We start from the raw sequence: 27,285 nt of genomic DNA on the forward strand, positions 1-27,285 counted from the left end.
ATTTAATAATGACCAAGAACTAAAGTCCTGTTGAAAGCCAAACAGCAGAAGCAGAACAAAGAAATGCAATTCACACTTCTCAATATAGGCAGTCCTCGACTTATAACCACAATTGGGACTAGAATTCCCATTACTAAGCAAGGTGGTTGTTAAATGAATGTATGACCTTTTTTGCCATGTTTGTTAAACAAACCTGGCTTCTTCCATTAACTGCTTGTCAGAAGTTGGCAAGGAAAGTTGCAAATGGCAATCCCATGTCCCTGGGATGCTGCAATCACCATTAATACATGCCGGTTGCCAAGCACCCAAATTTCATTCATGTGACCGTGGGGATACTGTGATGGTTGCAAGTGTGAGGACCGGTTGTAGCTTTTTTCAGTGCCACTGTAACTTCTAATGGCTGTAACTCAAGGAGTATCTGTAAAGGGTAAAAATACATATACCCACATCAAGAACCTGCCTGATCCAAACACATCCCATAATCCAATGTAAAATAAGGCCTCCTACATTTCTGGAGCAGTGCAGGAGTTGTTTACAATGGATTATATCCTATGTTATTCCAGTATTACATAAAGAAGCAATGTTCTACCAACCATCCTCTCTTTTTTAAGAGAGTCAGAGGATGACGCAAAGCTAAAAAATGGCCAATGGAGAAAAGGCACCATACAAATAAGTCACGACACGTGGGTGAACCAGTATCTTTTATTTTTCAAATAGTGAATTACTGACTAAAAATATTAGCCCTGACAATTTTCCTTCTTAATATGACCTATATAGAATCAAGAGTTTACCTTTCCAAAGGAAAAGAGAAATATAGCTGAACACATAAGACAGTCTACTTGAAAGGACTCATAAAGTAGAATAACGTCTTTAAATATGCTTGCTCATATTTATTAAGGGCACCAGGAACATATCACCAGACGCCCACTAGGTGGCACACAAGTCTCACATGAAGGATAATGTAAGGTCTAGGAGTGGCAGTGAGGTGCAAGGAATGGATTTAAACCTGCCCATTATGGGAGAGGAAAAAAACAGAGAGATAAGGCAACATGTGAATCCTTTGAGGGCAGCAAATATTTTCCTAACAGGCAACAGAAGAAGAGGCATCCACCCAACCCTGTCCCATTGGCACATGATGGTCAACTGTATCCCCAGAAATGGAGATGAAAGTATTCCAGAGTTTTGTGATTGGGCCTCATAATAGCCAGATGTACAGCAACAGAAACGATTACATGACCTCATAGCCACTGCGGATTCCTTTCATGAGACAACAGGCAAAAATGATGCCCAGGAGCTGGAAAAAAAAGAGAGAGAAAAATTATTTAGCCTGATGTTTTATTTAGAAATAGCAAGACTACTGCACTGTAGGAGCCGTGGAGGTGCAGTGGTTAGAATGCAGGATTGCAGACAAACTCTGCCCACAGCCATATATCTGTATAGTCATGTTTTAACTGTGTTTGTGGAAGTCTGCTTTTTTGTGATGTGCAATACTACTTTTTCAAGAACACAAACCGGAACAAAGCTGCTAACTTTTTCCAGCAAAACAAAGATGCAGCTAAGCATGTTCAGATGAGAACACGTTCCCACAAAACAATAGCTTTTGTACCTCAAAGAAGGCAATGCCCAACGCAACCGCAGCCACAATCACGATGTGTTTCTTCAGCCAGTCTTCTATTTTTTTCACACAACCCTGCAGGGAAAGAAAACAATGTTTGGAGGACTCTCTCAAAAAACTAAAACTGGAGCAGAAAATCAGTGTTAGCATTATAGGCAAGGTTTGGGTGTGGGGAAACTAGGATGAAACTCCTACATGAACTAGGCCTCACTGGGTGATTTTGGATTAGGCTAAGGATGTCTAGCCGTGGCCACTTTAAGACTTGTGGACTTCAACTCCCAGAATTCCTCAGCCAGCCATGTGAACCAGAATACTGTCTGGGGAACTCTTGAGAGTTGAAGTCCACAAGTCCTGAAGTGCTGAGGTTGGACACCCCTGGACTAGGCATATTCTCTAAGCCTAGCCCACTTCACTGGGTTGCAGTAGGGATATTATTACGGCAGATTTCCCTATGCTCTACCTTTTACAAAGAGCTCAAAGGAGAATGAATGAATGCAAGACAAATTCCTTGTGTGTCCAATCACACGGCCAATAAAAATGCTATTCTATTCTATTCTATTCTATTCTATTCTATTCTATTCTATTCTATTCTATTCTATTCTATTCTATTCTATTCGCCATCCCAACACTCTTGTCATACAAACCTCTTCAAAAGTATTCTGAGGCGTGGGATTTTTGGTACAGTCCGTGGCATTCTTGCAGCAGGAGGATGGTACTTTTCCAGGCTTCAATTGTGTGACATTAAACCAGTCAGTATAACTGTTGATTCCGCAGCAGGAGTACTATAGTTGGGGATGGGAAAAGACGAGAAGAAAAAGAGGCGAACATTTTAATGAAATCGGGGTTTTGAGTTTTGTAAGTCTTTGCTACTTGACCTGCATCTGATTAAGAGGAAGCTTTTTATCAAACTCACGATTAGGACACATCTAATGCTGGACAGAGCCCCAGCGTATGTCCAGACGAGCCACCCGTCAGCTTCATTCTCACACCTATAAAGACCTGGAATGGTTAGAGCTCAAGTCTTTTTCTCTCCCTTTTTAACAGACAATAGTCTCATCTATGTCAGGGGTCTCCAACCTTGGCAACTTTAAGCCTGGCGGACTTCAACTCCCAGAATTCCCCCAGCCAGCTTTGCTGGCTGGGGGGTTCTGGGAGTTGAAGTCCGCCAGGCTTAAAGTTGCCAAGGTTGGAGACCCCTGATCTATGTTATATCTTCTTTGACGCATATTCCAACTATTCTGCTCCCGTCACTTTGAGCCCACATCTCTCCTGTGCCTTTCGTCTTCCTCTGCCAGAAGAGGAAGAAGCCTCATCCGCCTTTCCCTCAGTTGTCCCGTTCCCAGCAAAAACGCAGGTTCTCCACTGCTATTCACTGCCGGGATTCAGCGGCAGGCAGATATGCTCGACAGGACCATGTGTAGGAAAAGCAATGCAGCAGGTATCACACAGACTGTAACTATGGACATTTGGGACAAGTTGTTTTGGAAAGTGAAGGACTGTCGAAGGCAATAATGAAATCAGGAAAGGGGAATCTGCAAACAAATTAGGATATTTTTTTTTTAAAAAATCCACTATTTATACCACCACTGCTTTGCCAACCCTTGAGTCTTAGAAGTAGACCCTTATGGCAGACTCACTCTCTTCTGCAAATCATCCAAAGTCTTTTGTACGGCTGAATTGTTGTAGTTATTCATTTCTTGCTGGATTTCATTTTTAATCACTGTTTGGACCTGGGAAAGAAAACGAAGGAAGAGAGATTCAAAGTTTCCATAGGATGAATGAAACAACTAGATTCAACGTGGATTCTCTAAAGGTGGACATCGTAATTTGAGCCCTAACTGTACTCCAGCCTTTGCCTGTGCTGGCTGGGGAATGCTTGAGATTATGGTCTAAAATCTTTTTTTCCCTAGGAACTTTCAACATTTAAGGGTAGGTGGTTACTGTGGCATCATTCCTGAAGGTCTTTCTTACCTTGTCTTTAAAGATGTATCCTGTAATGGCAGCTGCAATCTCCACCAGGAAAATTATAGTCAACAGGACAGCAAACTAAAGAGGGGGAGAAAAAAAATCTGTAAACAGCCTGGAGTAACAAATGGATCCCAGTTGTCATGTCTCACTTCATTTACTGAATTTACTGAATCTGCACTACTATTAATCTTCTCATCGTTCCCATCACCAATCTCTTTCCACTTATGACTGTAACTTTGTTGCTGGCAATCCTTATGATTTATATTGATATATTGACCATCAATTGTGTTGTAAATGTTGTACCTTGATGAACGTATCTTTTCTTTTATGTACACTGAGAGCATACGCATCAAGACAAATTCCTTGTGTGTCCAATCACACTTGGCCAATAAAAAATTCTATTCTATTCTATTTGGGATTTTGTGATTAAGGAGACACACACCAAAAAAATCCCTTTATTTGGGATTTTGTGATTAAGGAGGTGGGTTAGGTCAGTTTGGCTGACCTAACCTACCTCCAGATTAAGATTGTTTCTATTCAAGAAATAAATCCCAGTGGTGAAATCTGAACCGGTTTATTACCGGTTCGCTGGCTGCGCGCTATGAGTGAATGCGCAGTGCACACACATGCGCAGTGTGCACCATGCACTAAATGTGGGATGTCCACGCAGTGCATGCCAAAAGGAGGCATGGAGTAAGTAGAAAAGCACAAGGTGTGTGTGTGTGAGATCAGCTGTAGCGTGAAATCTTTTTTTTTTTTTTTAGTTTTAAAAGCATTTTTTTACAACCTATTCCAGGGATGTCCAAACTTGGCCCCTTGAAAAGTGGTGGACTTCAAATCCCAGAATTCCCCAGCCAGCAACTTGCTCATATTTATAGCTCATGCTGGCTGGGGAATTCTGGGAGTTGAAGTCCACCACTCTTCAAGGGGCCAAGTTTGGACACCCCTGACCTATTCGGTCAAAGAGGTTGTAAAAAAATGCTTTTCAAAGTAAAAAAAAAAAAGGCTCTGACGATCGCGTGCCTCAGCTGGGCATCGGGGGGGGGGGGGCAGGGATTTAATAGTTTAATTTTACTTGTTTTATAACTAGTAAGCCCACCTGAAGTCACCTTGTAGGGGAAATGGGTGGCATAAATATTTAATGAATAAAAATATACTTTCTGATTTATTTTTAAAAGGCTTTGGGTTAGATTGGAATATCTGTCCCATTCCTTTTTGAATTATTTTCTCAACTGCAAAAGTATTATTACAATATGGTCTGCGGCCATAATGCTATAATCCCCAATATGGTTACTGATGATGTTGCCCGCTAGGCTACCTGATTCACCTGATTGTTGAACCTGTTTTTAAAATGAAATGGGAAGCTGGCAGGCTAAAAAGTGAAATGCTAGCTTCCGGCAACTTTTTAAAAAATTCCAATTAAAGCTTCCAAACCCCACAAGCATCCTTAGAAAATAAGCAGCTCTGAACATCGCAGGTACGCCCACTAATTCAAACAACTGGGAATAGCATTTGCCAGATTACATATGTTTCAGCCGCAGGGGCCTATGGCTAAGAATTATTCAGGTGGCACATTCCTAGGAAACATTTCTGCAATGAGACATACATAAATCTGCATCGTGGCTGCTTGATTTCTCACGTTTTCCATTTCCCAAGCTCCAAGAAATAACACTACAGCTCCAATTCTTTGTCTGAACGCAGCATCAGAAGCTGGAACAAGGTCCCCAGCAATTTCATAGGCCCCCCTGCCTGTTTCTTCTCCATCATCCCCCCCCTGCACCCTCACCGTGGTGACCATGCAGTAGTTCTCTTTCACTGCCCCACAGCAACCAAAGAAGGAGATGAAGAACACTATGACGCCCACAGACAGGATGACAATAGGAGCAGCAGAAGCCGATGCTGGGCCGGTCATCACCAGTGTGTTTTTGAGCTCGATTTGTACGAAAATCCCCAGGGCAATCAGAGCAATTCCGCAGAGCTGTGGAGAAGGAAAACAAAACATCAGCATGGTGATGATGAGAAGCAGGGAAACAGCAACGTAGGAGAAGTGGTGCCTCCTCTTCCCTGGATGTGTTCCAGATGAGGCTAGATAGGTATCTGTTGATGCTTTAATTACATTATACCGCACTGAGCAGGAGGCTGGACTTAAAACAGAGCTTTTCCAACTCTGTCATAATCTTAGAAGGGCTGCTTCTACAAAGGAAAATAGGCTACAGGTGTGTAAGACTTTTAACCCATCAGTTTGTCTCCTCCTAAAACCCTCTTGCTGCTGAATTTTAATGGTCAGAAATTGGTGGCATGCTTTCCTATTTCTCTGAGTCATGAAATAAGAAAACTGAAATAATTACTATTTTACCTGCAATCAATCTCTTTGGTATCCATAAGTCACTATGCCCTACCTGGTTTTATTGTTATTTCTAGATGTTTAAAATTTAAGCAAAACAATTGAATGGGAAGCCATGGTGCCACAAAGCTTTAATTTCAAGAAAGCTTCAGATATCTAACTATCTCTCTATCTCTAATCCTTCCTCCAGGGACATTCTTAAAAAATAAAAACAGATAACTTAGTATTTCATTTGTCTATTGGATTTCAAATGTGCTCACAAGCTGGGAGACCCGGCTGTAATGCAGGCCTTACAATAAGTTTATCAGAGTGTTTAAGAAAGGGGAAAAAAACAATAGCTAAATTCAGGAAAACAGAAAACCACATCTCAATGTGTGGGTGAGGCTGTTCTGTGCCTTAAAACCACATCCTCCAGGGGCCTTGTTTAAGTGTTAATTTAGATCCCACCTTTCTTTCCGGGAGTCCAAAGTTCAATAAAATATGCACATTCCCTCCTCTGTTTTTCTTATTAAAAACAATCTAGTAAATTGGCTTGAGGAATAGCAATTGCCCCTAACTTACTCAATGAGTTTTCAGGATTGATTGTTGTTGAACCTGTACCATCCCTGCCCAACAACTCAACCATCACACCAACTAGCTTTTATTCAGTGCAGCTCCCCAATCATTTTCTTCTCTTATGAGGAAAGGAAAGGAATCTGTATCAACTTTGGTCCAAATGTTATCCTCCCTTCAAGCAAAAGAGTTAATCTGAGAAGGGCCTCTGGTGGCTCAGACTGTTAAGACAGTCTGTTATTAACACAGCTGCTTGCAATTACTGCAGGTTCAAGTCTCACCAGGTCCAAGGTTGACTCAGCATTCCATCCTTTATAAGGGAGGTAAAATGAGGACCCAGATTGTTGGGGGCAATAAGTTGACTTTGTATATAATATACAAATGGATGAAGACTATTGCTTGACATAGTGTAAGCCACCCTGAGTCTTCGGAGAAGGGCGGGATATAAATGCAAATTAAAAAAAAAAGTTCCCCTATTCCAATGCTAACTCCCACTAACCCAGCTTCATTCTCAAAATGGTGGGATAGGCAAATGGATACATTTGGAATGTTTAATGTTTTGTCCTCATCCTCCCATGGAAGCATTCCAATCTCTTATATATTGTACAGGGCCAACTTTGGAGAAAAGCCTGCTAAGTTATTCTCTACCTGTTGCCTTCAGGTAAGCTGAGTGAAACTCCCATCAGTCCAGTCACTAGTGGATCATGCATGGAATGAGTGGGACTTGAAGTCCAATCCCTAAGCAGTGTAGCCATCTAGAAGAGGGCATAAACTATTTTTGCAATATATTGTTTGTGTCAATAATCTGATATCCTCTAGATTTGTTTGCTTACAATATCAACCAGTTAGGAATTGTGTGTATTGCTGTCCAGAACACAACAACCAGGGCATCAGGTTATTTATCCTGAAGAGCATCACAAGGGAGAATTGATTCATTTATTTAATTTGAGCACCATCCAACTCCAGAGTGACTCTTAAAGAGATTTTAAGTGGCAGTAAAGAAATAATTTCATGAATTCTATGGACCACATCAGAACAAGCTTCTTAAAAATGAAATGGGGACAGTAGATAAAGGTAATAGGTTAGTATGCTAAATTGGGACAAAATAAAGAAAGCAAGACTTGTGTATTTTTTGCTATCAAATCATCGATAAAATTATTAAAAACTGCTTTCTTAATACCTACTTATTAATTTAGATATAACTTCAGTTTTTAGAACACATTTATCATGCAACACAACTGAACTTCTTATAACTTTTTAAAGCTCATCTTGTTATATGCTACTCTAAAGAAGGTGTCCTATCCTCTTACATTATCTCTCCTTCCAAGATTAACAGGTCTGATCAAAAACTTCAGTCTTAATTCTGCAAGAAAACAATCAAGCTCAGAGAGCACCAAGGACCTCTTTATGCATGTAATCGTGAGAGTTTACGTTAATCCCCAGTTCTTTATTTTTTTTGCATTCTACATTTCACAAACCAACCAAAGTTGGTAAAACTATCACACACCAGTGGTATAAATCAACTAATACTAATCAATCTACTAAATACAATCCAAGTGAACAATTAACCACAGAACCAGCCATAATTCATGATGGGCAATTAAGTGCTCATGAATTCCTGTCTAAATTAGTCTTAACTGGGTTTCCAAAACCTTGTGCACTTTCATTCAAATATTAACCGAGTCTAATTTCTTTAAGATCAGCCACTGCCAATGAGATGAGCTCACTTCCTGCACTTATAACGATGAACCACCATGACTATGTCAGGGAAAGAAGAATCAAATGTGCCAATACCACAAACTTATTTTAGCCAGTCCAGCGTGTTGTATGGATCTCGGGGAAATACTTTCAAAACCATGCCCTCTTTTCACCATTCAGGTGAACACATTTATATACAAAACATTTAATTTTCAAAGCAATAATTATTGCTTTCCTCGCTTAAATGAAAGGTCTTTCAATTTCCCCTCCCTGACAAATCTATTCATTTTGCGATAGCTTATTTTTAAATGGCTCATGAAATCAGATATGTAAATATACCCTCTTTTGATTTCCTTTTCCTTTTAAAAAATGCATATTTAATCTCACCAAGAATCTGGTTGCACACCACAAATTTGGAACTCAAACGTATATGGAAACTTTCTCTAGGAAGATGACTAGATGGGGGAAAATTTACTTTTTATACTTCAGACTCTGCTGGGGTTGGATTGCATCATGTTAAAAGTCTGCTTGTTTTTCTTTTTTGTTAAAGATATATTTGCAGAAAATAGTTGTGTCCAAAACAAACCATGGCCTCAGACTATAAAACAGCAGGCTGTATATTAGAAAACACTTTGGCACATGTGCTTAATAGAATCAGATTACTAACTGGTCTCTCAAGGAAGGCTAGCAAGGACAAAGAGACTAAAAGCTTCAGAACAGGAACTGCAGTATTTTTAAAAACAAACAAAGGATTAAAAAAAAAAAAAGAGCGTGACAATGAGAGAGCAAGAGACCCCTTCTAATAGCATGAAGGCTAATCCTAATAAAAAGTTCTGGATCTCCAAAACACAGTCTTCTCTCCAACCTTTGCCACACATTTCCCAAATAATTAGAACTTCCTGGATTTAGTATTTACCTTTTACCCTATCACTGCAGGATGGACCCACCCAAAAGCAAAGAGACAGCCTATATCCTGATAGCGCACACAGCTTTTTTCCACAATAGCCCAACTGTGAAAGACAAATCCACAGAGAATTATTTCTACTGTAACCACAAGAACATTTTATTTGTCTTCTGCCTTTTAAAAAATTGTACAAATAACTTGTGGAGGCAAACATCCAGCACACCATCCTCCTATTTTCTTCACAAAAATCCTGTGAGATGAGTTGGGCTGAGCAACTGACCCAAAATCACCCAGCCGGCTTTCATGGCTAAGGCAGGACTAGAACTCACCAGCTCCTGGTTTCTAGCCTGGTGCCTTCACCATTAAACCTAGGCAGCCAGCAACAGAAATTCCTTTTGGCCCAACTCAAGGGAACATGAAACTCTCCGGGTCTGATGTGGATACAGAAAGGACGCTCACGGAGTGCACATTATACTTTTGATTTATAGCTGTCATTTACAGTAGACTGACCCACATTTGTTATGATTCACCAGTCTCAACATATTTAGGATGCATGTTTTACACGTGCACACTTGTCTAGAGGATTCCTCCAAAGGACAAACAGAGACCCAGTATTGGAACACAGTGAAACGGAGCCATGGTTAATTTGCTTTCCAGAAGTGGTTTCAATACTTGGGATTATAAAGCAATCCTTTAAAGGTCAAGGGGAAAAGTATGATTTGCTTTCCAGCATCAGGAATAAGGATGTTTCTTTATATTTTTGGAGTGTTGGTGGAATGGGTGGGAGAACAAAGGAGGGAACGGGTTTATACTGGAAACTGTGGATGCAAAATAACTATTTTAAATGAAGAAAAAAATCCTAAATGGAAAAGATCTACTGCTCCTTGTCACTGAATAAATAGAATAGTATTGTCTTCTCTGTTAGGGATATGCTTTGATCAATAGGATACTTCAGGATTAATGTTTCTGTAACAAAGGAAGTTTTAAACCTTTTTTGTCTCCACTCACAGAATCTTCAAATTATTTCTAAAATAAAATAGAGACTCCTCATGACAGTGTTATGGATTTCCTGACTAAACTAGCATGGTAGCCGTCTTCCCTATCAGTGTTTCACAAATTTTTGATTCAGACTGTACTGAGGAACATTCTTTCGAATATTTGTCTAAACTGACTTTATACTAGGGGTCTCCAAACTTGGCAACTCTAAGACTTGTTGATTGGCTGGTGGGGAAATTCTGGAAGTTGAATTTCCAGAATTAACTTGCCAAATATGGAGACCTCAGCCTTATACTATCAGACTACTTTCAAACAACCATCAATCCTATTCTTTTACTACCAGCTACTAATTGTTTTTCATAGTCCTATAAAGGATACATTAATAGCTAGTTCAAATAGTTCAAGACAAGTGGCACAGCAACCAGAAACAAAACAAAAAAGCAAAGCAAAAAAATCCACAACAGTTACTGTTTTTATCTTTGCTTTTCCCTATATATTCAGATTATCCAATTGTGAAGGGACGATACGGTCTGGAGAGTCATAAACAGACTATCTTTAAGCAGACTAAACAGAAATCATTTCCCGAATAACAGTTCCTATTAACTGCTATCTTTGTTTTAGCATTATAGCCAGGCAACATCTGGCTGCTGCGTACATTAGGAAAAATAATCCCACCAATTCCACTGTTCTGCCAAATAAAAGTTGGCTTACCTTTCCAGAGAACAAAAACCAACTATGATGCTTTTCCAAAGTAGGAAAAGGACAACTTAACCCTTTCATGATTTGATTCCTGAACTACCCCAGATAATTTTTATATGCAGCTAAATCTGTTCTGAGATATATGCCAATTCTTGTCACTTTGGTCCAAACAGAATTAAAGAGAGGCATAGTCATAATTTATTTTATTCTTAAGCATGAAACCACCAAATGTTACGCTGACAAATGAATTTCCAGATCGTACAGTTTCCTTTATGTAAATGAGGCCTAACAACAGGAAATAAATTAGTATCTAAATTTCAAAGCCTACACAAAGGTTCCTACACAAAAAATTGGTCCTTATTTTTAATCTCTGGAAAGTAAAAGCACAACTGTCAACTGCTCCTCGATAAAACTTAAGCAGTGGAAACCTAGCACATAATTGGGCAGTGGGTGTGCAAAAGGGTTCTCCCACATTTAGTATCTTGATAATTTTCCAAGAGAAAAAATGTGTTATACAATTCTTCAAAAGCAGGCAAAAAAGTATTTGAATCCAAGAATGAATGCCATCTTGCCACCAAAATATATTTGCATATATATTTTCACTGTTCAAGTACAATTAAAAACATGTACACAAAATCAGATTATCAAGATGCATTTCCTTACTGAAATGTAAATGCTGATATATATGGCACATAATACTACAAATTATTTCAGAGTCTAGAATGAGGGATAGAAGACTTTTTTAAAAGCAAGATTTCACATTTAACTCCCTTTTCTGTTCCATGTCACAAAAGTGCTCTTCACCCAGTTGTAGTTATCATTTTGATTGTACTGAGAAAGAGAACAAACATATGGCTAATTCGCCCTTCTTGCGGTTGGTAAAATAAACATTATACAGTACTAAGAAAGGTCAATAGTTCCCATCAAGTTCCTATATTTGGTCCAATAAAAAACTCCTGTTTCTCCAAAAGGAAATTCCAAGTTCTACAAGGATATTTGGGAGCTGGAAAAAGTACTGAATACCTTCCTTATGTATTAGCTCTTGCAATTTAACAAGTTTCCAGTTGTTCCAGTTAAGTAGCATCCTTTGCTGCCACCTGCCCCTCACAAAGCCCACACCAAACTTTCTCTGCGTACATGCATTTTTTTCGTACTACTATGCCAGTTCACCCACAATTTGGTATCACTCCATCAACTCTAGCTGTAGCTAGGTATTAAAGGGCAGTGAATTTTTTAAAGTTTTCAGAATTTCCTTCATATAAAGAAAAAAATATAAAAATATATTAAAAACATAATAACAAAAAATGAGAACTGGGATATTTAGACCCAAAGTTGGAAAACTACTTCAGATCTTTTTTGGGCACGCTCATGTATCTGTCAGCAGTTCCTTTAAAAAAATTGGCCCTTTTCTTGGAGCTGACATGATAGTCACCGGGCCCCCAGAAAATCCTGGATGTGTTTTGAGTTAAGGAGACAGTAAAGACACAACCAAAGGGCAGTAATAGGGCAAGTCCATTTCATGTGAACAAATGTCCCATTTTATAATTGCAACAAAATGAATAATCAGCTTTTAAAACTGTCTGGTTTGTACCACCCAGAATTTGTCACAGTAGGTATTGAAAAGGGATGTAGAAAACTAAGTTTATTTCTGTGGTTGGGCAATGTAGCAAGTCATGTTATTTCTACAGAATTAGGATATGTAATCCAGATCAGTAGAAGTGCTTTGAAAGTCTCACTAACATTCCACAGAGCCTTGTTTGCCAACACCAGGAACTGGCCTTGCGTTGCAAGCAGATCAGCAGCAACCGCTGGCTTTGTTACCATACAGAGAATACCACAACGGCTGCTATGGTAAAAGCAACTATTTCTGCCACATCAGTCTTCGAAGGGATAATATGCAGCTTCTAGTCTAACAGGAAACCACCAAGTTCTGGAACTTGGTGTCTGGCAATTTCATTGGCCAAACTGATACTGAAGTCTCAAAACGTTCAGCTATTTGTGGGCTGAACTTTCTACTTCAGCAGTTCTTCGTGTTTTTTATGGAGAGTTATTTGTGCATTGGCCGGTTTTATACCAAGTCAGTAGTTTAGCATCTGAAACCAACTCCTATATGGAGAGGCAGAGAAGCACATCTTCCTTCTAGCATATTAATTATATTCACCCACTGTAGTAATAGCAATAATGTAGTTTGTTTGGTTTGGCTTAGCAGGCCATGTAAATCCAATTGTTTTGGTTCAGCCCCATTTTACAGAAGTTGAGTGAACCGTGGCTTACTCAACATGATGATTGAACAAGCCATGACATAGTAATACTGTACAAAGCTAACCATTTTCTTACAATAGTGGTTTCCAACCTTTTCACAGAAATCTTGTAGGATTACCGCATCACACTAGGTGAGCAATTCAAATCCTATGGGCACCAAGGCACAACCAACCTTTTTTCAGATATTATCCCAGGGACTTCAAAATTAATTTATACAAATACAGTTGAAATCTCATGAGATTTTGATCTTCTTCTCCAAAATCTCACAATTCAATCAGGAACACCAATAACTCGTGGGATTTGGTGATCTTACAAGATTTCAACTATTTAAGGAGTACCATTAAAGTGAAGTTTAAATTTGCACTGGTAAATTAATTTATGCTGTTTGTGAATTGTTTGGTGTCATGGAATTATAATTCGGTTTTATTTTTGTTTTCAATCCAGGATTTTACATTTGGGGCTTTTATATTGAAAATGATACTGTTCTTGGAAAGGAATTAGTATTATCAATTTTAGCATTACTACTAGTATTTCTTCCAATTCTACCAGTCTTGGTTACCAGGAAAATTATTGATTTAATAGGTTTCAGGTATACAAGTAGAAGTGCCTCAGATGTTGACTACAGTAGAAATATAGTACAACCCCAAACACTGACCAGGTCAGCAGCATAAAACTGTAAATCTGGAGTTCTACTACTAATGTTTTTAAAACCTGTTAAAAGACAATGAAATGTTTGGCCAAGTCTTCAGGAACATGTAGTAGCAGATGGGAGCTTAAACTGGCACCCCATGGCTATATATACAGCTTCTCCAGGGATAATAGCACAAACAGAAGCCAAACATATTCTAAGTAAACATACCCCAGAAAGCTTGGCTGGGGAAGGGGCACAACAAATAATCCATAATAAATTATCTTCACCCTTCAGAGTCAGCCCCCGCCCCCCCCCACATTAACTTACCCAGAATATAAAGTTGAAGAAAAACATTAGGTATTTAATACATTTCATCCCACCTTCCACTCCCATCTTGCGTTTTTTTTTGTTTCTGTAGGGAAAAGAACGAGAGGGAAAAGGAGAGAAAATCATTACAGGAACAACGATAAGAAACAGTCTTTAATTAATAAAATGGAGGTTGTTTCCAAAAAAAAAAAAAAAAAGGAAACGCGAAACTTTCCCGAGGCGGCAGAAAGAACGAGAGCCGCAATTCCAGGAATCGCGATCAGTTTTACCGAAGGAAGGGGAGGAACCCTTGGGCCGAAAATCCTCCGCTTATTTTATTACTGTAGTAACTCGAAAAGTTTCGACGGAAAGAGCAAGCGGGACTAAAAGCAGGACACGTCCCGGCCAAGAAGTTCCCGATCCGGGACAACACCCAAACTTCCCGTCCTCTCGCCCCACCTTGCTCCTTGACGTAAACCCCCGCGCTAAACCCCGCAAGCGCCGACTCCCCTGCCCGAAGGCCGGTCCTTTCCCACCTCCCACACTCACCCACCACCTCCGGGAAATATTTGTGTGTGTATGGGGAGGGGGCGAGACGGGGAGGAAGAGGAGGGAAAAAGAGGCTCCTTGAGCGGCGTGGCAGCGCGCCCTGCCTCGCCGACCTAAAACTGACTAAAACCCGCTGACCGTTAAAATTATTATTAAAATTATTATTATTAAAATTATTAAAATAAAACCATTGACCTCACCCCATTCCTAAGAGGTCTGTGAGGGGCGCACGTAAGAGCACAAACGTGCCTACCGTTTGTTTCCTTTCGTTCTATCCAATTAATATAGTTATTACATACTTATATATATATGCTTATATATTGTATACTTATTTCATGCTTATGCTTATATATACACACTGTGTGACGAAAATAAATAAATAAAATAAAACTGCGTCCGCTCCTAAAGGCGTCGGGTCCCCTCCCCTCCCCGCCCTCCCTTGCTAAGCAGCAACTAGGATTTCACAACCCGGAGCCTCGAGGGAGGAGGGAGGGGGAGGACTGGGGCAGAGTGGGCGGGGGGGGGGGAGGAAAGCCCCCAAGGCAACTAGCGCGGAGGTCTCCAACCTCGGCAACTTTAAGCCTGGTGGACTTCAACTCCCAGAATTCCCCAGCCAGCTTCGCTGGCTGGGGATTTCTGGAAGTTGAAGTCCTCCAGGCTTAAAGTTGCCGAGGTTGAGACCACCGAAACTAGCGGACACCCCCCCGACTGCATTTCCCCCCTCACTCCTTTCTCGCCCGTTTTTTCTTTTCTTTTCCAAGACTGCCGTTCAACCCTTCCCTCGCTTCCTTCTTTACCCCCCACCCCCTCTCCCTCTTGTCCTTTGGCTTACCTTCCTCCTCCTCTTCAGTCAAAAGAAGCAGCCCGCACCGCCAGGCTAAAGGACGGAGTAGTAAAAAAGCAAAGCGTCGCTTCCCCCCGTCTTATACCGTCCCACCCCCGCGTGCGCCTTCTGCCTCCGCGGGCGTCACTTATTCCTCGGCTCCGTCCCGCCCGGCCCCTCCCTCCCTCCTGCGCCGCCCTCCGCCCGAGGGAGCCCAGCTGCCGGTCATGTGAAGGGAGGAGGGAGAAAGGAAGAGGGAAAAAAAGGCGGCCAGGGAAGCGAAACCTCAACTTGAGGCTCCGCCAACTAAGTCAACAGGACGCGTGGAAGGGGAAGATAGCGGCGGCAGCAGCAGCAGCTGACTCAGTCAGGCGTCCGAAAGGCCGACGTTCTCCAGCCTTTACACAACACACGCACACACACACAAACTGCCTCAACATACACGAACTCTCTCCGCCCGTCAGCCAGGAGGACCAGCCTTGGGAAGCGTCGTGGAAGCCGGCGTGGCTCAAGTGCGCTCCGTCGGATCCGAATGAGCGGCCTGTAAAGTCGCAGATGGAAAAGAACAAACAAGGACGACGATTTCCTAGGAAAAAAACGCCCGAGGGACTCCTGCATCCGCCTTTCTGAATTAGCTTTCCTGGGAAACGAGTGTCAAGAGTCCTCGAACTAGGTGTAACAGGTAGTCCTCGACTTGCAGCGGTTCGTTTTTGTGACCGTTCAAACTTACAACGGCACTGGAAAAAAAAAGGGACTTGTGAACGTTTTTTTCGGAGTTGCCATCTTTCCAGCGTCCCCGTGATCACGCCGTCAAAATTCAGACGCTTTCCAACTGACTCATATTTATGACGGCTGCATCGTCCTGGGAGTCATGCGATTGCCATTTGCGACCTTCTGATCAGCAAAGTCAACGGGGAAGCTGGATTCGCTTAACAACTGGATTACTAACTTAATCAACTGCAGCGATTCACTTAACAACTGAGGCAAGGAAGGTCATAAAATGAGGCAAAATTCACTTAACCAATGTCACACTTTACAGAAATTTTGGCCTTAATTGTGAAAGTTGAGGGCATCCTCTTATTAATTGCTTCAGGAGTAAGACATGTAATACAAGTAGTCCTCGACTTACAACAGTTCATTTAGTGAATGTTCAAAGTTATAACGGAAATGAAAAAAGTGACTTATGACCGTTTTTCACACTTAATGACCATTGCTGCATTCCCATGGTCATGCCATCAAAATTCAGATGCTTTCCAACTGACTCATATTTATGACGGCTGCATCGTCCTGGAGTCACCTTTTGCGACCTGACAAGCAAAGTTGATGGGGAAGCCAGAATCATTTAACAACCGTATTACTAATTTAACAACTGCAGTGATTCACTTAACAACTATGGCAAGAAAAGTTGTAAAGTGGGGCAAAACTCACCAAATGTTTCTCTTAGCAACAGAAATTTTGGGCTCAATTGTGATCGTAAATCGAAGACTAGCTGTACCTAGTTTTGTCTCCCTGCAGGGGAGATTGGCCTGAGAGATATTGACTGCCCCACCCCCTAAACCATCCAGTGAGCTAAAGGTTAAGTGAGCCGTGGTAGCTCAGGCTGGTAAGAAGCCTGTTATTAGAACACAGCAGCCTGCAATTACTGCAGGTTCGAGCCCGGCCCAAGGTTGACTCAGCCTTCCATCCTTTATAAGGTAGGTAAAATGAGGACCCAGATTGTTGGGGGGGCAATAAGTTGACTTTGTAAATATACAAATAGAATGAGACTATTGCCTTATACACTGTAAGCCGCCCTGAGTCTTCGGAGAAGGGCGGGATATAAATGTAAATTTAAAAAAAAAAAAAGTCATCCTTCGATTTAGGACCACAATTGAGCCAAAATTTATGTGGCTTAGTGAGACAGTTAAGTGAGATTTGCCCCATTTTACAACTTTTCTTGCAACAGCTGTTAAGTGTATCATTGTAGTTAAGTTAACTTGGTTGTTAAGTGAAGCTTCCCCATTGACGTTGCTTCTCAGAAGATTGTAAAAGCAATCATAATGATCCCGGGACATTGCAACTGTCATAAATATGAACCAGTTGCCAAGTGTTTGGATTTTGATCATGTGACCATGGTGATGCTGGAATGGTTGTAAGTGAAAAACAGAGACAGGTCTCTTTTTCCAGAGTTCCATTGTAACTTTGAATGGTCACTGAATGAACTGTTGTAAGTTGAGGACTACCCATATCATATGCTTCTTAACTGTCTTATCCCTTTAAATCCCATTCAAGAATTCAGGTGAATCATTAAAAAACAATAATTTAGACCGGATAAAGGGAGACAAGGCCAAAAAATTAGATTGAAAGAAGGGATCAGTAGCTATAGCCAAACTAGCCCTTTAAAAAAAAAAAACCACTTTGAAGAATGTTTCTTTGGACTTGTGTAAATAGACTAAATATTTAAGAAAGAAAGGCATTGTGAGTGCAGATGGATAAATGAGACTGGCTTTTAATTGATAGTCTAGGAAAAAAATACAGAAGCAGAAGTACAAAGAAGAAGTTAACAAATCAACTGTCTTTTTTCAGGCAATGGCTGGGAAAACCAGCCTGACTAGTGTGTAATTTAACTGGCAATACCAGGCCTTTCTGTAATAAAGCCTACTGAAGTGTTTATTAAACTACTGTTAATTTTTAATGGCGTTATCAGCTGAGCTGGCAGCAGAGCATGTATAACAGGTCATTTGTACATAGAACGTTTCAAAAGAACTTTTTTCATAGGATTATTAATTGCTTTTGATTACTTTCTCAAGTATAAAACTAAAGGTTGTTAATCTAAAAAAAAATCAATTCTTTTAAGGCTAATTTTCAAAATATTACTTTATAATCTCTCTAGCCTACCTAGAGTAACTAACTTAACAATATATATTTGCTAAGAACTCTACATATATTAAACCTGATAAACTGAATTCCTGATATAATCGTTATTAAGCAAACCATCTCCATTGAACTAAAATTTCCCCTAGAAAGAAAAAAAAAGAACCCCACTCCTGAAAATAAAAGTTTTTCAAGTTGTTTCCAGTCAACTTACAGCTTCTCATACACAACTCCTACCTGAATTAGGGCAGCATGCTTTCAGGGATTTGTTTTCAATAATGCTCATTAGAATGTGGTTTTGGCCACTGTTATACAGAGAGAGGGAAAGAGAATATTTCTTACTAGGTATTTAATTTCAACCAATTCAATGCGAAGCCATTGGCACACCAATCAAAGCTGAGCAAAGCACCCCTAGCTAAGGCCTCTCTGCCTGTACTTCTAGCAGGAGCTGTAAGTCTAGGGGACGCACCAAGTCATGAACCTGCCCCTTCAGGGGAACTACTTACCCACCAAAACACCATTGGAGTAGGCAGAGACCCTTGATGAACAAATCACAGCTGTCTCGTTGGGATTCCATTTTAGCTTGTTCTCTCCTATCCAGTCCTTCACAGGCATCCGATCAGGACTTCAACAATATCACCAGTAACATAATATAGTTTTTTTTAATCATTGGCAGGGTATAAAAGCCCAAACTGTTGGATGATTTTTCCTTGTGATTTCATGTAGATATTAAACAACAGTGGGGAGAGCACCAATCCCTGTGGCACCCCAAACGGAACAGCCACTGAACTCTTCCCCATCTCCCAACTGAAACCATAGATAGAAGGAATAGAATCACTCCAGAATAGTGCCTCAGCTGCCAACCCCCCTGGTGGTGCAGAAGGATAGCATGATCGGTGATAGCAAAAACTGCTGAGAGGTTTAAAAGGATCAAGATTAGTCCATTGATCCCATCTGGGTACCAACACAAGTCACCCAGTATCACGTCAACTCCTCCTTCCCCAAGTTACCTGAAGGAGCCACACATGGTGGGGCAGAGGGTCATCCTAGAAAGCACTCTGTCCAGTTCCTCATAGATCATAGGTCAAAAAGAAACCAGGTAATAATTTAGTAAGATGGTGATACAGTCACTACACTAGGCCCTGCCAATCTGGAGTCAACATTGTGTAAAATACAGCAATATTATTGGCATAACAATGCAATTAATTGAACACATTGGTTGGCCTCACCCTCAGCAGAGCATTAGGCATCCTAAACAAGGTTATTGAAAAGGTAGATGTTGAAGAAAGAGAAGGAATTAAGGTGATTGTTCTTAGTGCCAGAGTAGGCCTAAGCATGAAGGGTGGTTTAGTGGCCAAGATGCTAAGTTTGTCAATCGAAAGGTTGGCAGTTCAGTGGTTCGAATCCCTAGTGCCGCATAACGGGATGAGCTCCCGCTACTTGTCCCAGCTTCTGCCAACCTAGTAAGTAGAAAAATAGGGACCACCTTTGGTGGGAAGGTAACAGCATTCTGTGCGCCTTTGGCATTTAGTCATGCCAGCCACATGACCACGGAGACATCTTCGGACAGCACTGGCTCTTCAGCTTTGAAACCGAGATGAGCATCGCCCCCTAGAGTCGGGAACGACTAGCACACATGTGCGAGGGAAACCTTTACCTTTAGGCCTGAACATGGGTGCATATACATCTGTACTCAGACAGATCTACTACTTGTTTTCAATTTAACCGCTACATGTTAAATATTATAAAAGCTCTTTGTAAATGTTTTCCTGCCATAAATAAAGGAACCTCTAAACAAGAAATGTTTTTTCAGAAAAGGAAACACCAGAACAGAGACATACTAGAAATCTGAAGGCTGCATGCTACCCCAAAAGTTGAGTGCACCGAGATTCTGTTAATGTAATTGTATAATAAAGTGGAATTATCTCATCTGGTCATGTTTCCTGTCTAGTCTACCTGGATGTCTGACATTTACCAAGAAGTCCTTAAACAAATTTCCAGTGACTCTACATGTTTAGTGACTGCCTTGTTTAATGACTGCAGCTTTGATAACTTTATGACCCATCTTCTCATTTATGGTATTCGCAGGTCTGGAAAGGAAAGAAAACCTGAAGGGAGTCTGTAAGAGAGTCAGAGTTTCATTTAACTGAGTTATGGGTCCCAGTTGTGTTTGCTAAACAGGAACTACCTGTACTTCAGATGAGGTTCAATCTCTATTGCAATTAGTGTTAAAATTCTTGTGCCTCTTTCTCCTGTTCGCTCAAAATTATAGTGGCTAGAAACTACTCTTTGGGGCAGGATAGGTAATTTCCATCCCAATCTTGTTGTAATGTGTCTTAAACCCTGATAAGTGAACATCTATTATTTTTCTGTTCATAAATCTTGCAAGGAAAACTACGTTCAAAGAGTGTGCTTATTTGTTTGTATACACATAAACTGTACATCGGAATATTAAATATGCATTTAATACTAATGCATATATCAACCTACACTTGCATCTAAAATCTATCACAACTATCCAGTTGCTCCCACAGCTCTAAATCCATGTAGAGTTTACAGGGCAACTATGTAGAATCTCCATACAAACAGGTTCCAATAGCAAGGATTTTCTACAGTTGAAAGAGTAATATAATAAAAGCAAGTACAGATAGATCTCAACTTATGACCATAATTGAGCCCAAAAATTCTGTTGGTAAGTGAGAAGTTGTTCAGTGAGGCATTTAAATGGCACAGTGGTTAGAGTGCAGTACTGCAGGCTACTTCTGCTGACTGATCGTTGACTGCAATTTGGCAGTTCAAATCTCACCAGCCTCAAGGTTGACTCAACCTTCCATCCTTCCGGGGTGCGTAAAATGAGAACCCAGATTGTTGAGGGCAATAGGCTGACTGTAAACTGCTTAGAGAGCTGTAAAGCACCATGAAGCTTTATGTAAGTCTAAGTGCTATTGCTATTTTGCCCCGTTTTAAAACTTTTCTTGCCACAGTTATTAAGTGAATCACTGCAGTTATTAATCTGGGTTGTTAAGCAAATCTGGCTTCCCCATTGACTTTGCTTGTCAGATCTCAAAAGATGACAACACGACCCTAAGACATTGCAACATTATAAACATGAACCAGTTGCCAAGCATCTAAATTTTGGCTATACGACCATATGGCTGCCGCAATGGTCATATGAAAAATGGTCTAAGTCACTTTTTCAGTGCCATAATTTTGGTCAGTAAACGAATTGTTGTACATTGAGGACTACCTGTACTCCACAACTTATTCTGAACCAGTCAGGTGACAGAGGGACAGTGGAATCTGCTTCTGACTCTATGTACCCATTTCCTAGAAACTTTATCAGCTGATGATCTCTAATAGCCACAAGTCTGAGTTATAATGTTGTAACAATGTTGTATTTAACACTGTATTTAATAAGATAAATCTGTCTTGGATTTCAGGGAACATGTTCTACACATTAGAATACTTTTTTGTGAAGCACAAAAAAATCCATTCACATAGCATGATTATACTGCTACATTTCAGTAACTTTGCCCAATAATACCCAATTCTTTATAATGCAGAATTGTTAGTAAAAAAAAAAAACCATCACATGATTAGTGACATACATGGGAAAAAACTCCCCATGATTGTGAATCATGCAATGATGTTCTTACCAATGCACTGTACTCTGAAAAGGAATTGCACAATCCCATGAACTTACGCATCATGTGTTTAGATTGTTACTGCAAGGTCTGATCTTCTATTTTTGGTTGATATGCAACTATATTGCACTGGTGCAGCCAGTTGCCGTTTTACAGATTTTGATGAGGTAAAAGAAAAGGTAACAGAATTCACATATTGAAAATTTGGGACATTTTTAATCTTTTTCATATAGACTCATTTTCTTATTTCAAGAATTACTAGTATCTTAATGGTGAGAGAACAACGATCAAAAGAAGTCCCCCTATAGTTGTTTCAATATACCCGCAGCATATTTTGATTTAAATGTAATATATTCTTACATAATAAAAATCCTAGAGTATACACAACATATTAGTATTATCTTAATGTTGCTTCAGTCTACAGATGCTGTACATATCTCTATTAAAATACAAGGGAAAGCAGCTAAACTAAATATGAATCTATCCATATAAATTATATAGACATAAAATCTTGAGTTGAGCTTGATTCTTGGGGAGAATTACATTATCATGTACTGCTTCCAATATCTTTGTTGTTTAATCTCAAACTGATTAGCTACCGCCTTCCTTCAGGTGGTTTACTCAATTTCAGTCTAGTTCACAATCCTACTGTAGTTTTTCCAGTACAGGCGGTCCTTGATTTACAACAGTTCATTTAGTGACTGTTCTAGTTACATCACTTAAAAAAGGGATCTATGACCATTTTTCACATTTATGACAGCTGCACCATTCCCATGGTTATGTGATTTACACTGGTTCATATTTATGGTTGCAGTGTCCCTTAGTCATGTCCATTTTGCAACCTGACAAACAAAGTCAATGGGGAAGCCAAATTCATTTAAAAACCATGTTAGTAATTTAACAACTGCAATGATTCACTTAACAAATGGGGCAAAAGTCACTTAACAAATTTCTTATCATTTCTCTTGGGCTCAATTGTGGTCGTAAGTCAAGAACTACCTGTAGTCTCCATCCAATTAAGTTTGGCTAAGTGCTGCAACCTATCTGGGCCTTTACGAATCCACCCACTTTGAAGATCTATTTTTTTTCTTCTGGCTCCCTTGGAAAACAGGTTTTTAAGGTATCATACCTTTTTGTACCAAGACTGCAACAAAAAACAAATTCACCAAGTATTCTTCTCCCACAGAAGAATGTGTGTATTATTTTGAATCTGAAACACAGCTTTTCTTCACATTTTGTATATCCTATCAATAACACAGTTTTGTAGTAGAAAATAAAGATTTAAAATGCTTTCTAATTTGTCAAACTACAGGAATTCTCATCATCTATATTTCTTTCCTTGATGTTTTTGCTTCTTGAAATTCGTAACTGTTCATAAAGCATTCTTTTTGACTTCTTGGATAAGGCCCATAGCAAGATTGCTAAAGAAAGCAATGCAACATACATAAAAGTGAAGTATTTATGTATATGCATTGTTTTTATTTTTTTGCTTTGTTGCTATGACTCTTATCCAAGAAGTCAGTCTAATCACAGTAGATCAACCTGCAAGAAGCTAAAATTTTATAAGGTAGCCAGCAAAGCAGTTTTCATCTTGCAATCTGTTTGCCAGTTTTTGCTTCAAATCTAATTTTAAAGTTTATTTTGGCTCTCAAAAACATGAATAAACCCTTTTATTATGCATATCGTTGCAATGATTTATGACCATGTCTGATTACCATATACTCAAATACAGGTACAATTTTGTTTCTAAAGGCGGAAAAGAAGTAAAAAATGTTCATCACTCTGCATCCTGTTTTATTAGGGTTTTTTGCTAATATGCTTCTTTTGCCGAGAATGGGTGACCTGCATTTAAAGCGTTTTTATATTATTTGCATATAAATCAATGGAATGTGATAATGAAAATATTTAAAAAACAAAATACTCATAGCAGTTGTTTTTTTTAAAAATGTTTTTTTGTGTGCGGGGAATATTCTGTTTCCATAACTATCTTGTATCTTCCAATTACTGAGAAATAGTAGAAGTTGAGTTCAGAAGTTCAGTTGAGGCAAATAGTATCCTTTTAACAATCATCACCCTCTTCCTCATAACTTGTGTTTCAAAGAGTAGTTTGAAAGAGACGTGACCTAACAATTTCCCAGTGAAAGAGGAAGGATGTATCTGATAGTGAGAATTCCTGTAATGCAAGAGGGGAACCCTTCATTTTTTCAGTATGGCTGAGGTAATAGTCTAGCATTCTTCATCACTGAAAATGCTGGGGAGCCTATATTCCGAAATAGTTTTTCAGAAAACCTGAAGAAATTTCACTAAACACACTCTACAACTGATGGAAACTTTCAGTCATGGAGCCTTCATTCTACGCAGGTTTAATGCGACTCTCTACAAAATAATAACTTATCTGTAATATAATTGTAATTGAGCAGCTGTCACAATTTTATATTTTATGTGAGTTGTGAGTTGTCTTTTTGTTGGCATACAAATATGTTCAGGAAGCAAAATGACACGAAAGATAACACATAGGTTAAGGAATTGATTCAAGTTTAATGAATGAAAAAAAGGTATAAAGTTCTCAAAGTGTACATTTGAAAATGCTACCAATAAGAATCATCAACACTGGAGCTTACATAAACTACTTTTCTACTTCTTCATCTCCATCTTTACATCACTGATCAACAAAATGCTGTAGGATTGATAAATAGCATTTTTAAAAAATACTTACCGGTTTCCCAAACCTGAAATGATTCTCTTGATTTCTGGAATTGCTGGTGTCTGCAGGACTATATAAGTTGCATTTATTTGATCAAAACAAGATCAGAGGATCTGTTACAATATTCAAGCTAACAATATACTTTGATGGATCATCAATCTCATTGCAAAGCCGAAGTCCAATAATAAAAAAGACAGAAGTCTGCTGTTTCACACAACACAGTATTATTTATATTAATGCAAATGAAGGGCCTATGTATTGTGTGCATTGTTTCAAAATCCAGAGGCTTGTTATGTAAATCCAAGTAAAATTAGAATTAACAGATACAAAATAGTATGACTCTAGTCATTACTAACATATGGTTTATTTTGTACTACCATAGCTTGAGATGTATCATTATAACTGCAAATTAAAAAACAGGTGCTAATGCAATTTTAATAGCATTAATAGCAGGATTAATGTGTGAATTATGATATGAACGTTCAACTGTGAAACTGCACAATGCACTTGTCTCTCTGCCACTAGGTATTCCTTTAACAATCAGAATTTTTGCAAACCTCTTAAGCATTTACATTTTGGACTCAATATAGGTACCCATATAATGAGATTCTGATGACAACTGCACCACCAGAAGAACACATGAATTCACAGAGTAATTGAAGTGTAACTTTTCTTAGTTAAAGGGTGCAGGTAAGGAAAGAACTCTTATTTCCTCAGAAAAGAAGTTATTTAACAATAACCCAGAATATTGAAAGTGTTATCGATCTCAATGACTGTTTTTCAGTATCCCTCCCCCTGCCTGCCCCCACATCAGCCTAAAAGTAGTTAAATCTTAGGCAGGGATATGCAACATCTTTCATGCACGGAATACTGTAGTTGATTTCAGAAGGTTTGTGATTAAATGAAAAAAAATATATTTGAATGTTCAATGCCTGGAACAAAATGGAGCTGTTCTGAACTGAGCAGAAATGAATTATGGGAGATAAAGGAAAAAGCTAAGGATATCAGTTGCTGAATTAGGGAGACCAGGAGGTAGGGGCAACAAGGGCAGACCAGCCAGTGGGATATTTTGTGCTGGGACACTGGCAACAGCAATGGTTAACGAAAGCAAAGGCAGAAGGTGCTGGGAAGACTGGAGATTTTGATCCTTATGAAACAGCAGATCCGAAACAGTTCAGCAGAACTCCCTGGAACATAATTTCTTCTAGGTTTAAAACAAAATTTCCCTCTATTTTATGTATATTCTTTATCTTATGGAATTTAGAATTCTGGACATCAGTAAATACAGTGCTCAAGCATAGCTTGCTTATAATGGTGATCACATCAGTACAGTGACTATAACCTCAAAAATTGTACTGTCTTCACATTTATGCTAAGATGATAAATAGGGTGTGTTTCTGTAGGCAGCCTTTATTCATAAATTAGATTGCTCATAATGAAATTATTTTTCTGGTGTTTCTAGTAATATGAAATAAATACTTGAAATAGTTCTACATCCTAAACTGTTAGTTTTGAGAATTGTGGTAATTTTTAGTCCCATAATCCAGCACAACAGAAAAACCTCCCATGTTGGTAACAGAAAACGGTTATTTTCAGCTGCATTCTAATTCAACCCTAAAACAAACATTATTGATGTGGAATAATCAATTAGTAAGAATCAAATTCAAGTGAATAAATTATATCAGCTCTGGCATATTTTACTTAAGCTTACAATGTGAGTTTTAAGAAAAATCTATTAAACCCTTTGCTTCTAGGTGGAAATTTTGGCAAAAAGAAATTCCATCACTATGGAACAGCCATTGTTTCATAAACATGCCACAGATGGCATTGAGAAGACTGAAAATGCAAAGAAGCAACAGTGTCATCTACACGGAATGCTTAGGGGGGGGAAAAAACACATTTGTGTAGTCATGTTCTAGTCTGCTGTGGATAATCCTTACTTAAAACATTTAGATAACTTGAGCTGCTACATTTACAGTAAATGTTTATAAGTAGCTGAGATATGATAATGTTGGCTAGACAAAGCAGAAAATTAAAGATATGGAAACATGCAATTCCAATGAGGTGCAACTACAGCTTCACACAAACCACCACTTTAAGTAGTACAGCAGTGCTACAAAAACATTTACTTGAAAGAATACTAGATACCCAGAAGCAGCTGTTAGCGAGACAAAACTAGTTAAGTGAGAACAGCTTATATTCTGTAGAGTTGTCAATTAGGGGTCTAGACTTCAGAATATAGTGAATCATAACTAAAAGCCCATAGTAGCAAAGATGTGCTTCTCATCAATAACGCTGGTAGGCGTATGTAAGGAGAAAGAATCAAATATTTCATTTATGCTTTTCTGTTTATGGCAAAAATATCTATGACAAGATTATTTTTCAACCAACTCCTCAAATGGTTTCCAACTTCAAAGAAGTATATCACTCTAGGTCTGATGAAAATAAATCCATACACTAACCCAATTTGCCTATGTATCGCAATCCCTCACTCCCTTTTGTAATGGGAGCCTATGTGTCTTAGCTTTAGATGCAGGAAGATATTTCCCTCCGAATGTTACTAGTGACTCCATCCTCATGTACTAACATATTATTTGTAGTACAGGATTTCAAACAAACATCACGGTACTTACAGATTAAACTAACCTGTACTGGCAGTGCTGGGATTTTTTCTTCTCTACCAGTAAGAAGCAAATGCTGAAATTCTGCTGCTAGTCAACAAAAACACAAATTATAT

The 27,285-nt window shown here is 39.2% G+C and overlaps 1 protein-coding gene across 2 annotated transcripts; it reads right to left on the minus strand.

Annotated features, from left to right (window-relative positions):
- Positions 1-688: 688 nt before the first annotated feature.
- CD63 (CD63 molecule) lies at positions 689-15,498 on the minus strand. Of its 2 annotated transcripts, none has more exons than XM_058173520.1 (8): positions 15,357-15,498; positions 13,997-14,081; positions 5,370-5,561; positions 3,587-3,661; positions 3,253-3,345; positions 2,260-2,397; positions 1,607-1,690; positions 689-1,294 (listed from the first exon to the last, which is right to left on the minus strand). In XM_058173520.1, the coding sequence occupies exons 2-8, from the start codon at positions 14,060-14,062 to the stop codon at positions 1,229-1,231; spliced, it is 714 nt and encodes a 237-aa protein (XP_058029503.1). In that variant the 5' UTR covers positions 14,063-14,081; positions 15,357-15,498; the 3' UTR covers positions 689-1,228. The 2 variants fall into 2 exon arrangements, with proteins under 2 accessions (XP_058029503.1, XP_058029505.1); XM_058173522.1 differs by lacking the exon at positions 15,357-15,498 and adding an exon at positions 14,266-14,334.
- Between the last annotated feature and the right edge of the window lie 11,787 nt (positions 15,499-27,285).

This window comes from Ahaetulla prasina, chromosome 2, assembly GCF_028640845.1.
Source record: "Ahaetulla prasina isolate Xishuangbanna chromosome 2, ASM2864084v1, whole genome shotgun sequence".
NCBI lineage: Eukaryota > Metazoa > Chordata > Lepidosauria > Squamata > Colubridae > Ahaetulla > Ahaetulla prasina.

Bases quoted from the DNA above. Each gene is read 5' to 3' on its own strand.
- CD63 (XM_058173520.1), bottom strand. From the start codon at position 14,062: ATGGGAGTGGAAGGTGGGATGAAATGTATTAAATACCTAATGTTTTTC. The intron at 5,562-13,996 runs GTAAGTTAATGT...CCTTCTCCACAG, and splicing joins TCTTCAACTTTATATTCTGG to CTCTGCGGAATTGCTCTGAT. The intron at 1,691-2,259 runs GTTTGTATGACA...CTTTCCCTGCAG, and splicing joins CTCAGAATACTTTTGAAGAG to GGTTGTGTGAAAAAAATAGA.